The 12,964-nt window shown below is 39.5% G+C and overlaps 1 protein-coding gene, 1 long non-coding RNA gene and 1 pseudogene across 2 annotated transcripts in view; all 3 read left to right on the forward strand.

Annotated features, from left to right (window-relative positions):
* LOC110065820 (uncharacterized) overlaps window positions 1-12,964 on the forward strand; it is a 94,510-nt gene that overhangs the window by 60,329 nt on the left and 21,217 nt on the right. The window lies entirely within an intron of this gene.
* Window positions 4,539-8,282, forward strand: LOC149106310 (uncharacterized). The gene is made up of 3 exons (XM_020773090.2): window positions 4,539-5,988; window positions 6,514-6,839; window positions 7,539-8,282. The coding sequence occupies exons 1-3, from the start codon at window positions 4,855-4,857 to the stop codon at window positions 7,726-7,728; spliced, it is 1,650 nt and encodes a 549-aa protein (XP_020628749.2). The 5' UTR covers window positions 4,539-4,854; the 3' UTR covers window positions 7,729-8,282.
* Window positions 8,637-10,142, forward strand: LOC149106311 (uncharacterized; annotated as a pseudogene).

A 12,964-nucleotide genomic window follows, 5' to 3' on the forward strand; every position in this document is an offset into this window, starting at 1 on the left:
ATTGTTTTCTTTTCTGTGGATAAAATATATTTTCTTTTCGTTTTATCAAAGCGTTGGATTTAAAGGGTATAATAAATACGCTAAAAAAAAGGTATTACGTCAGCCATGGAATGCGTTGACGTTGCAGCTTTCACTTTCGCTACGTGACAAATAAGATCGTGTTTACTTTGCAAGTTTATTTCGCCAGAAGCGACGTTTATTAATTTATTTGTAATTTTGCGAGTATTTCTTGTGGTTTTAGGCAAATGAAGTAAATTCTTTGGCTGTTTCATCGCAGCGAGTTCATAGATCGGAAGGAAAATTAAATATTTGTAAGCCAAGCAACGAAGTTGTCAGAACGTGCAAGGATTACGTCATTGGTAGGGAAATAACCACCGTACTAAAGATAGCCGTGGATAACGCAATTCTTGAATTATGTGACTTGTGTGACTTCTTTGCTAGCCCTTTACTCAAGGGAAAAAACTATTTAATTTAATCGTGATTTTTAAGAAAGAAAGCTGTTGTTAATAGTGTTCGTATCTTCATGCCCATACGTATCCCGAAGAAAGTTCCAGATTAAGACTATTACGTCATCGGAGATTTCACACCGGTTACAACTGATGGTGCAATAATACAGTTTGTGTTGATCAAGTAATGTGGTGTCTACAGTAATCAATGAATCATCAAGGATTGCTTTGGAATGTACACTACGTTGCGACTGTAGTGCTAAGAAAACAGTTAAATTTTAAAAGCGCGGTTATAAGATGTAACAGATCTTCCTGTTTTTTTTCTTTTTGTCGGTGACCAGACGCAGACCTCCGCTCGGCCAAACTTTGAGTCACGCAACGTGTGATGTTTTTCCGCCAGAAGCTGTTAAAACATAAATACACGGACAATTTTAAGGATATTGTTTTCTTTTTGTGGGTAAAATATATTTTCTTTTCGTTTTATCAAAGCGTTGGATTTAAAGGGAATAATAAATACGCTGAAAAAAGGTATTACGTCAGCCATGGAATGCGCTGACGTTGCAGCTTTCACTTTTGCTACGTGACAAATAAGATCGTGTTTACTTTACAAGTTTATTTCGGCAGAAGCGACGGTCATTAATTTATTTGTAATTTTGCGAGTATTTCTTGTGGTTTTAGGCAAATGAAGTAAATCCTTTGACTGTTACATCGCCGCGAGTTCATAGATCGGAAGGAAAATTGAATATATGCAAGCCAAGCAAAGAACGTGTCAGAACGTGCAAAGATTACGTCATTGATAGGGAAATAACCACCGTAGTAAAGATAGCCGTAGATAACGCAATTCTTGAATTATGTGACTCGTGTGACTTCTTTGCTAACCCTTAACTCAAGGGAAAAAAACAATTAAATTTAATCGTGACTTTAAAGAAAGAAAGCGGTTTGTAATAGTGTTCGTATCTTCATGCCCATACATATCCCGAAGAAAGTTCCAGATTAAGACTATTACGTCATCGGAGATGTCACAACGGCTACGACTGATGGTGCGATGATAGAGTTTGTGTTGATTAAGTGCTGTGATGTCTACAGTAATCAATGAATCATCAAAGATTGCTTTGGAATATGCACTGCGTTGCGACTGTAGTACTAAGAAAACAGTTAAATTTTAAAAGCGCGGTTATAAGATCTAACAGATCTTCTTGTTAACTATAAACCCCTGTAGACCATGCTGACCGTGCGTCAATTTTTCAAAATCAGGGTAGTTTTCCACACGCTATATCTGTGAAACGAAGTCGGTGACCCCCAATTTTTTTTTGCATTTCTGACACAAGTAACTCATTATCTGATTGCAGTTTAATCTTAAAAGAAATCTATCGACAGGAAAATTTTCGCGCGAACGTCCTCAATTCAAAAAGTTAGCTAAAGTTGTAAATTGTAAAGGAACAGTCAAGTTACATTTGTAAAGTTTGTACAAATTTACTAGTTTACTTTGGTTTTCTGCGCGCTTCTCGTAAGCTAGGGACCAACTTGATTTTGTAAACTTGGGGATCGCCTACAAGATGCTCGGTCACTTTTTTGGGTCGTCGCACAGCCCCCTTAGGAAGCACCCTTTCTTTCCAGAATAGTGTTTTCCAAATACTAATCGGACCTCGGTTCCGTCTCGGTTCATAAAAAAGATAAACTTAATTGGTCAATATTTAGCCATGCCGCCCTCACGCTTGGTCACTGAACCAATATCTATATAAAAAAAATGAAGTTTTCATAAGTAATAGTAATTGGACCTCGTGTCGTACAATTCAGGGAGTAATCGCGCGAGTAATTTCAAAATCGGACAAGCGCGAAGAGCGAATCCGATTTGAAATTACAAGCACCATTACTCCCTAAATTTTACGACACGGGGTCCAATTACTGATTAATCGTATCTAAAACAAATTTCGGAATTAAAAATGTCTTTTGAGAACTTCTTTTGAGCGAAAACGATACAGCGTTTCATAAGTTTTGAAAACTGTAGGAAACATTGCAAACTGAAAGCCATTAAAGCGCACGAAATTGACGTGCGAATCACGTGGGTATCCAATTACAGGTGTCCAATTACAAAAAGTTCAAATTGGATACCTGTAATTGGACATCCATGTGATCGCGCGCCGATTTGGGGCAAATAGGCGCGCGGAGAACTAATCACGATGAAGAATTTCGTTATAGATACGATTAAAGATTTAATTGAGCACATAAATGAATATCTTTTATTGTCAGCTCTTCTTATTTAAATATAATCAGGCAAACAATCATTTTCCCCTTATGAAAATACTCTGCGGTGAAACATGCCTATACAGAAATGGGCTGTCCTTTTTTATGTTCACAGCAAACAGCAGTTACTATTTCAAAACCACGCATACTTTGTGTTAATCAGGAGAAACGACGTCATTTGCTTCCTAAATAAACTATGCTTTTTCATTACAGTTCCGACCAGAAAGCAAACCTTTTCTGCAACGATTTCAGATTCGCTCCAACAGCTTGGTGCATTACTCAGGGTCCTACCTGAGCTTGCCTGCAACTATCTTGTAAATCCAGCAATACAGAAAAGAAAAAAAACTTTCATCGAATATTAACTGAGGCTCACAGGATAAAGCGTAATCATGACCATAACTTCGAAAAACCAGTACAATACAGTAGCGAATTGGTACGCAAAGTTAACAGTTCATTTATTTCCATTACAAATTTCAAATTACAATTTACACTACTCGCGTGTAGCGTAGGCTAATCGTGGCGGGCATTGAGAAATAATACATTAAGTCACAATAGAAAGAAAGAATAAAATTAGTTTAACACTGAATCACATAAGTAAGTAAAATGAGTCGAACTAGTGATAAGTAGGGCTAATGGTGAAAGAAATTGTGAAAAGAGACAGTTATAATAAATACAGTAATTATTGGTATTCAATATCAAGAATAGGAAATGGACATACATACATACATACATACATACATACATACATACATACATACATACATACATAAACTTTATTTGAGTGTCGGAGTATTTAGCTAAAGATAATTAATTGGGGACACTAACATAAATACAAATATAAAATATAAAATACTAATATTATATAAAATATATAGGAAGTTAATAATTAAAAATTTGTTTTATAGGTCTAATTAGTTAAATATAAGTTCAAGATTACTTAAATTGGTTGTATTTTTATTATGTTGAGCAAGCATAGCAGCTGCATCTTCCGTCCAACACATCTGTTAGGTACATGGCCCGAACTGCTTTTTTAAATTCACGAAGGCTTGTTTTGTTGCGAAGGTCTTTGTCTACTTTTCCCCAGAGATAGGGTCCTAAATATCTTATGTTATGTTTACCATAGTTTACAGTGTTAAATCTAGGTATAGGAAAATCGCTACTACGCAAATCATAATTCTTAAATTGCTTGTAAAATATATCATACATGTGTTTAGGTGCCATGGTAGTAAATGTTTAACCTTGTACACTAACATCAGTATGTCTTGTAGGCGTCTATTTACTAAACTAGGCAGCTTTGCCTTACTTAATAGTTCATCATAATCTGCCGTCTTGCTATCGTATACTGCACGTAGTGCCCGCTCTTGCACCCTTTCTAGTTTTCTAGTATCAGATGCTTTACAGAAATGCCACACTGTATGACAATACGTGAGATTAGGTAGAATTGCCGCTTTGTATAGTTGGAGCTTGGCTTCTGTTGGGATCATCTTCCTAAGGCGTACTAAGACACTAACTCTCTTGCTTGCCTGTTTACATATATCACTTACATGTTTACTGAATTTAAGCTTATCATCCAGTGTAACCCCGCGCAATTTGAGGTCTGGGGTGGACTTGATGGTGTATCCATCCGCAATGTTTACATTTATGAAATGGTCGCTGTTTTTCCCTCATAAATAAAGCTACAATTTACGTACGTTTACGTCCATGTTGATACAGAGATCTTTTATTGCATGGTGGCAAATTACAATATAATTAAGTTGACGTTAACTGTAAATATCGGGGTCACTGAACATCTATCACTAGTCTACTGAGAGATTATAATTAGAGCTATAGTGGACCGCAAGCCGCTGTCGTAATTAGCGAATGAAAGTTTACGTAACGCTGACAACACGCACCAGTTTGTGTTCTGTTTCTTTACATCCGTCTAAACACGTAGCCCCGAGCAGCTAAATTGTAAAGGGAGGAAGTTACAAGCGACCCTGTCAAATTTGATTCTGGGAAAAACATCAATATATAGATATTTTAGTCAGCTCGTTAATCTGGGAAAATTCCCTTGCACGGAGTGGTATCAACTTACAAAGCAAATAAAGGGAGAAGACGGCAAAGCTGTCTCCAGGTTAGGATATCAGAGAAAGCTTCCAACTTCCCGCTCAAGCTCAACGTGAAAATGAATTGGGTTGGTAGCGGTGTTTCCTCAGACATGACGCACAACTTTCCTTGTGAGAATGTCACAGCACGCGATCTCAACACGACGGTGTCAGCTTCTCAGATCATCGCGGCATCTTATGCCTTGCTGTTCTACTTGGTCATTCTTGTCTTGAGCATCTTGGGCGTTTGTTTCAAAGCGTGTGTCAAAGTGTTTACATCTCAAGCCACGCTTATCCTTTTTCTGATAGGAACATTAATGGTTTGCGTCAATATTTTCACCAATTCAGGCGACCAAGCGTTAAAGATTTACTTCCGCCTTGCGACAGGGTTTCTGGTTGGAATAGCTTTCATTTTCGCTGGGGCCTCACTTTTCTTCTCCAAACCGGAAGACGCGGGCAATCAGTCTACTTTGGCTCAACAGCAGCCTTCAATGGGACTTGTCGTTGGAGCAATTACAATGCCACTGATCATCGCCGAGATATTTCTTCTTGTCGCAGCTAATGCTTCCAAGAAAGAAGAACCTTTAGAAGCACTACGGAAGTTGTGGCCTCTTGTTCTCGCAGACAAGTCAACTTTCCTTGTCCAGAAAATCGTCCAAGCGTTCGTCTATATCGTTGTTCTGCGATTTAAGACGATCTGTCCACGGTACAGAGAAAATGCCCAGTTTTACTTTAAAACACTGGCGTTTTTCAACTTCATCGAGTGGGTGGACTCTCAAGTCAACGAGGACAGTGATGTCGAGTTAAGTCATACTAGAGTGATGTTCGGTCCTTGGTTCGATGTCTTTGTGGCTTTCTACAAAGCGTTGATCATAGATTACCGCCTCTTATGCTCACTGTTATTCCTGGAGCATTCCTTGGAGGACGAAAGGGAAGGAGAAGGCGGCGAAATCCAACAACCTGTCGCCAGAAATCTAACTATACCGGAACAAAGACGCAGAACTCTGGGATTTATGCTTGGTTTTATGAGTATGTCTGCACCGATTTGCTGCGCTCTTTATTATGTACCAAAGCTTAACACGCCCGCATGGGTCAATGTGTTCGCCATCATCGTGAACTTGGCAATCGTTGTCTGCGGTGCGCTTTTTCTGGGAAGCAATGATTTAGAATCAGACCGGAACATGAAGATGGGGTCATCTGGAATTAAAATTATGGTAAGGTGCATGCAGCATGAAGTTTCTTTGAACTACATATCTTATTGACTTAAAGGACAGCGTTCATTTGCCAACTTCATTATATGCAGCAAAAACGTCACTTCTCGGTCGGTGACTACAGTTATAGTCCCCTTCTTGTAGCCATGCACACATGCAGCGCTTTCCTTTCTCCATTTTTGTGGAAGCAGGCGTTGTGCGTCTATCCATTGACCCATAAGTTCTGTGTACAACCGTTTCTTTATTCAACTGAAGAAATCAGTTAAATCGCTTAATTAGCTATAATCATGGTATATAGCAACTTCCTTCCTATAAAAAATGGATTGCATTTGGATTTCCGACAAAATAAACTATTAAAACCAAAATCATATATCAAAAAATATATATCTCTTATTTAAATTAGCTATAGGGCCTTAGCTTTTTCACTGCCTCCAGTTACCACCAAGAGGATTAAAACAAAGTCATCCCTGGTAATGCCTGTGCGCGGAACTTGAACTTAGAAACCTCTTTCATTGGGTTTCTTCGTAGGTTTGTTGTTTGGGTGCAGTTGGATTTGCCTGTTGGATGATTAAAGCGCCCATCGCTGGCTATTGGGCAGTTACTGCAAATGAAAGAGAGGACATTGATGACCCACCATACTTTGTCCTTCTCGTTGCAAGGGATGCTGCCCGCTGCATTTCAACTTTATTTCTTATGGGCCTGTTCCTGAAAGTCGACGCACGATCTCTGCCCCAGAAAAATCGTGGCGTGAGGATAAATCACTTTCTGGTTCCCGCTGCTATGTTGGCAATACTCGGAGCGTTTTTAGAAAGTCTGATTGATCAATACGTGGGACCGCTAGACAGCAGACTCAGGTTTGTGTAGAAATATAGTAGTACTGTCAATAGTACTTTGTTTTTCTTTGTGCCTGTATGTATTAAGTTGTTTACTTTCCTCTCTTTGTCGTTTATTTCTTTCGTTCGTTCTTTTTTGGATGGGGAATATCGGTTGATTGTATTTCCTTCCACCCGATATGAAACCGTCATTCTTCACTACTTTCACGTTTTCTTCGTTTTCTTTTCGAATGCGATTCTCGCAGCTTTCTGGAAAACAGCGTGACAAAGATGCATAGCATATGGCATGCAACGAACCGATCAACAGTTACAAGCGTTGTGTGACAGACTGTTCTCGGGACATGTACCCGTTATTAAAGATTCGCCGCGACGAGCTAGGTCTTGCGTGACATGATGCGAATTTCCCTGCAGCTGCATTTATCAGAAGTGAAGAAAAAAAAAAACCATTCGAGATATGGAAGTTAGAATAGTGCTCAACTTCGCACCAACAGCTTTGGGCCTTAGCTAGGAATTCTAACATCGCTTAGGGCATTCAGCATGAACTATGATTGGTCTATGGTTTCCAAAGGCAACCATTAACCAATCATAGGGAGGTTACATTAGTCACCCACACGATCCAAAAAATCCTGGAGGCGAACACTGGTCGTTCTGAAGTTACCAGAGTGATTGATGACTTCTAAGCTACATTTAATTACTTATTTCACTCCTCTTTTCCTCCAGGTGTGAAATCAATGAGGAAAGTATGAAGATTCTCATTGAGGCAGGTCCACCGATGTACCTCGGATTCCTCATTCATATGTTTTTGCATTTTGTCATAATCGAGACCGAGATCGTTAAGCAATCGGGAGCTCGCGTTAGGGATTCAACAGTCCAAAGTTATGGTGCACTAGATGACAGACCTCATGCATAATGACCTCACCACCCGTTTACATGAATTTCATTTCGAAACCTCGTCACGTTCGTATTGTTTTCAAATGGGTGTTATTTTGATAGTGGGTATCATAGTAATCTTGGTACTTTCGTAGTCCGTTCATGGCAAAAGTTTTACAAGTGCATCTCAAAAGCGTGGCCTGTGTGGAGGGGGGTGGGGAATAGGCTAGTCTGATGTAAACATGCATGAGGCTTCTGTTTCGGTTACACAGGAACGCTGACCACTTGTTTGAATCACGTAAAAGGTACTACACTTTGAGGCCGATTTACATGACATAAGCCATCATTAGTTGGCACCACCACTTGACCTGTTTTACTTTCACCGGTGTTAACTAAGTTTACTTGTGTTATATTACTGGTACGAGGCACTGAACTGTAATGGCTACCTCTCTATCCTCACCCCGTATCATGGGTGAGTTTGCTGTCGTAGACGGGTGTCACTCCCTTTAATCCCGTTCTTGGGGTCTTGTTTGGTGGGGGTGGAGAGGGTTATCAAGTAGATACAATGCAATAAAGGTTTATTCAGGATGTAAATGAATAGACGTGACAAGATGAATGAGTAAAAACAAAGCAGCGACAACAAAACTACACAGGTTAGCCCCATGTTAAAACTCCCTTGAGAATATATATTACACACACGAATAGACGGTGGGACAGTAGTATACTAATAAGATGGCAAAAATTGTATACAAGTAAATTAAAAATTAAAATTATCTGATTAAATAAAATTAAAAAATAAAATAAATAAATCACTTTATCATATGACCCGTACTGCCCCGGCTCCGCGCAATTTCCTTGGAAAATCATAAGAGAAAAGGTCCCGTATGAGGGCCGTGCGCGTCGAAGTGATAGGGCCGGAAAAACACGAACAGGCCCTACTAGAAATGCGTACGGCCCCACTAGAAACGCGCACGGCAAAATCGATGCAACTTAATGACAAAAACAATTTTAAAAATTTATATAAAACGTTCACTGGCTATATAAAGTTAAAACTTTCGAGCTTTCGGCTGCCAGACTACAGCCTTCGATGGATAAAAAATGGAAAAGATAACAACTACAAATACATACAAAAATAGGTGGAACTATAAAAAGAATATATTCAAATGAAAAAATATAAGTGTTAATAAACTAATGGAAACAGATCCATGGCTGTGCTATGGGCAGTCCGGTTAGTCCTGTGGTTGCCAATTTATGTATGGAAGCAATCGAAGAGATGGCCATCTACACAACTCCCGTTCCACCTAAAGTATGGAAACGGTATGTTGACGATAGTTTTTGCATCATTAAAAGAAACGCAGTCGACTCTTTTCATAACACACTCAACGCTATCGATCAACACATCTCCTTCACTATTGAAGAAGAAAATAATAAGCAGATCGCTTTCCTGGACACCTTGGTTACTCGCAAGGATAATGCTCTCATTATTGATGTATATCGAAAACCAACCCATACCGATAGGTATATGGATTTCTTCTCCCACCATGACAAACGACATAAGATCAGTACAGCTGAAACTTTATTACATCGTGCAACTAAACTGCCGAGCACGAAACAAGGAAAAGAGGCTGAACTTAATCATGTCACCGATGCTCTGCGTTCTAACAATTACCCCCAAAATGTCATCTCCAACATTCTAAAGAGGAAATCTTCTACTCGGCGCACAAATTCCATCCCAGCACCTGAGGAACTTGTTTGTATGTTTTTCAAATGGGCCACACCCCCCCGTTTCCTCTAGTTATGCAGTCCTCCCCTACATTAATGGAATTTCTCAGCCTTTAAATAGACTTCTTCAAAAACATGATATTCGAGTTGTCAGTAAGCCAGTCAAGACATTACAACAGGAGTTTCCTTCTCCTAAATCTCGACCTCCGATTGAACTTCAACCAAATGTGGTCTATAAAATATCCTGTGCCGACTGCCCATGGAGTTATGTAGGCGAGACTGGCAGATGCTTTGAAACGAGAAAAAAAGAACACATGAGGAATGTGATGTCTTACGCAAGAGGTTCCAACATCGCTAAACACGCTTGGTCTTCAAATCACTCTATTGACTTTAAAAATTCCCAAGTGATTGACAAGGGTTCTTCAGGTATTCGCAAGACGTTAGAATCATGGCACACCGCTTCGATAGATCATGCAGATAACAATTCTAGACCGCTCCCCAATCAGTACTCTATTCTTTTAAAAAAGAACAACTAGTTTGTTAACACTTATATTTTTCCATTTGAATATATTCTTTTTATAGTTCCACCTATTTTTGTATATATTTGTAGTTGTTATCTTTTCCATTTTTTATCCATCGAAGGCTGTAGTCTGGCAGCCGAAAGCTCGAAAGTTTTAACTTTATATAGCCAGTGAACGTTTTTTATAAATTTTTAATATGTTTTGTCCTGGCTACGGTTCTTCTATATTTAAAAACAATTTTGTTGCTGCAAAATTTTGTTCTCTCCAAAATGAGTAATGAAAGTGAACATTCTGAGAGCGAATTTTACTATCCAGACAAACTGTCCGATACAGAACTACTTTAGTCGTCAACTCACTCCGAAACGGCAAAGACAGAAAGTCAACACTCCTTACAAATGAAGAAGACAAGGTACGATATAAATGTTCTCTTCGAGTTTCCAGAGTTTCTGGGAGAAGTTGGTTAAACCGGAGAAATCACAAACATACCTTGTGTGCAGAAGGTTATAAACTGCTCTGCAGTTTCTACATCAGTGTTGTTTGAAGAGACAAAACTGAGTACGAACACAAGTTCATTACCGTACAGTTCATCCAGATAATAAAACTCGCTTGTGTTTAATGGTGTAATTTCTACTACACAGCAAAGCCAGCAAAGTCAGCAAACCCAGGCACTGTTTGCGGGAGCCAACATCGGTGTCATTAATATTCAGTTGCTGGTTTGCAACTGAATTGGCTTTTCAGTAATATATAGTTAGTTAGGGTTTTGATGAAATCAGAGTTGTGACAGCTGTGCAAAAAAGGGCATATTTCAGGTAGACCCCGCCTTAATTAACGTATTCTGGTAAAGAAGGTTGGAGGAAATATATGCGTTAACTTTCCCGTCTTTAACATAAGCTTATAATAATTATTTCCTCCTGTTGAGTTGAGTTGAGTTAATTCCAAAACGTCATTAAACTTGAGATGAATTAGACCAAAAATATTTTATAACATTCTATTAGTGATAGATATCTTCCACTACTGATTGATAACTTTGCCCATCCCAGCTGACAACTTGACGTTTTGTGCAGCTTAAAACTTGTAGACTGTAAAGATAAGCATTCGCCTCAAAACATCGTTTTTGTACTCGTTATACACCGAATGCAAATATGGCGGACCGCTCGGTTGTCGCCCGGGACGAGTCGCATGCAAGCGAGGCTAGTCAGGCTTTGATGTTTTGTTTTGACAGAAAAGTCTTGCTTCGCCGTCGAGCTGGTCTGTTTTTGTTTCGCCCTCCCTATGAGTTTCTGTGTTCCTGAATGTCACCAGAAGGAATTGAAATCGTCCACAGCAGAGGAAGTGTTTTGTTTTTTTTTCGTTTCCGCGGCCGCCTCTCAGGGAAAACAGACGAAGGAAAGTAGTTCACGATCGCCGAGGGAACTGTTTAAGTTTGTTCGTTCGGGCTGGCCATGGAAGACCTTAGAAAATGTGTAAGCGACCGCATTTAGCTCCAAGTCGTTCTCATTTGGCTCGAAGCATTCACTGGATACAACGATGGGGGGGAGTCGAAGTTCATTCTTAGCTCTTGTTAACCGAGCTGGAGGTCTGTATGGGAGAATCTTGACCGAGGTCGTGAGTACAGACCGAACGCAGTGAGGTCTGTACACACGACCGAGGTCAAGATTCTCCCATACAGACCGACTTAGCTCTGTTAATAAGATGTTTATTATATGATAAAGAAGAAAACTTTAATTCGTTTAATGTAACTGGTTTGCTAACATTTTGCTTCCGAACGGCGATGAGCTTAACTTAAACCTGCCGAAATTTGCTCGTCCTCTTTACTTTTTTTTTTGTCATCAGGCTTTTTGGCATTTCCATAAATGATTGAGAAGAAAATAAAAGAAAATGGGAAACATTTTTGCATTTTAGTTTGCTACTTTTTCAACGCAAAATGAAACCGGTCTAGATGCCGGTCTAGATGGGAAAATCTAGACCGCGGTCAATATCGATTTCAGCCAATCAAATTCGTGAATTCGATAGTTCCCAGTCCTTGTGAGACACAGCCATATAATAAGCTTGGATATTACACCGTAGTATTTGTTTCGTCCGATTCCGTGCGAGTGGACGCGAAGTCGACTTCTTCCTTTGAGACAGAGGATGATTTTCAAGAGGAGCTTTTCTTTACTTCGGGGAAGGTACTGGCCATGCAAATCGTGTTGGAACACCACCAAACACCACATAAGCTCGTCATTTATACGATTTTTCTAAGATCTTCTAATGTGAAATGTAGCGAATATACTTTAGTTCCTGCGGCGATCGTGAACTCCTTTCCTTCGTCTCAACAAATTGCATTGATCCACTATTTTCCCTAAGCTTAAGAGGCGAACGGTGGAAAATTTATATCCCTTCTCGTGGCGTTCAGAAACACAGCAGCTCGTAGCCACAGCTAAATAAAACAGACCAGACCGACGACGAAGCAAGACTTTTTTGGGGAAGCATTGTCAAAACAAAACATCAAAGCCTAACTGGCCTCGCTTTCATGCGACTCGTCCCGGGCGCCGACTGAGTGGTCCGCCATATTTGCATTCGGTGTATACTTAATAAGAAAGCTTGAGTGCTTGAGGTAGTATACAATCAAAAAGCGGCAGATGTTACGTTTAAGTAGTGTATTGCAACTTGTTGTGTATTAAGTAACAAAGTTAGCTAAAGTTGTAAATTGTAAAGGAACAGTAAAGTTACATTTATAAAGTTTGTACAAATTAACTAGTTTACTTTCGTTTTCTGGGTGTCTCTCGTAAGGGACCAACTTAATTTTGTAAACTTGGGGTCACCAACACAATGCTCGGTCCTTTTCTTGGGTCGTCGCGCGTGCGCAGCCCCCTTTTGAAGCACCCTTTCTTTCCAGAAGAGTGTTTTTTTAAATAGGTTACTTGGTTACGTGAGGAAAGATGATCTAATAATGAGCAGGTTGCTCAGTGTTGGGGCCTGAAAAACTTCCCCTGATCCTAAAGGCTAGTCAGTGTTTACAAACATTATATTTCAAAATATCGTCGAAGTTGC

Source organism: Orbicella faveolata, unplaced genomic scaffold, assembly GCF_042242905.1.
Source record: "Orbicella faveolata isolate gen_17 unplaced genomic scaffold, um_ofav_v1 contig_3, whole genome shotgun sequence".
Taxonomy (NCBI): Eukaryota; Metazoa; Cnidaria; class Anthozoa; order Scleractinia; family Merulinidae; genus Orbicella; species Orbicella faveolata.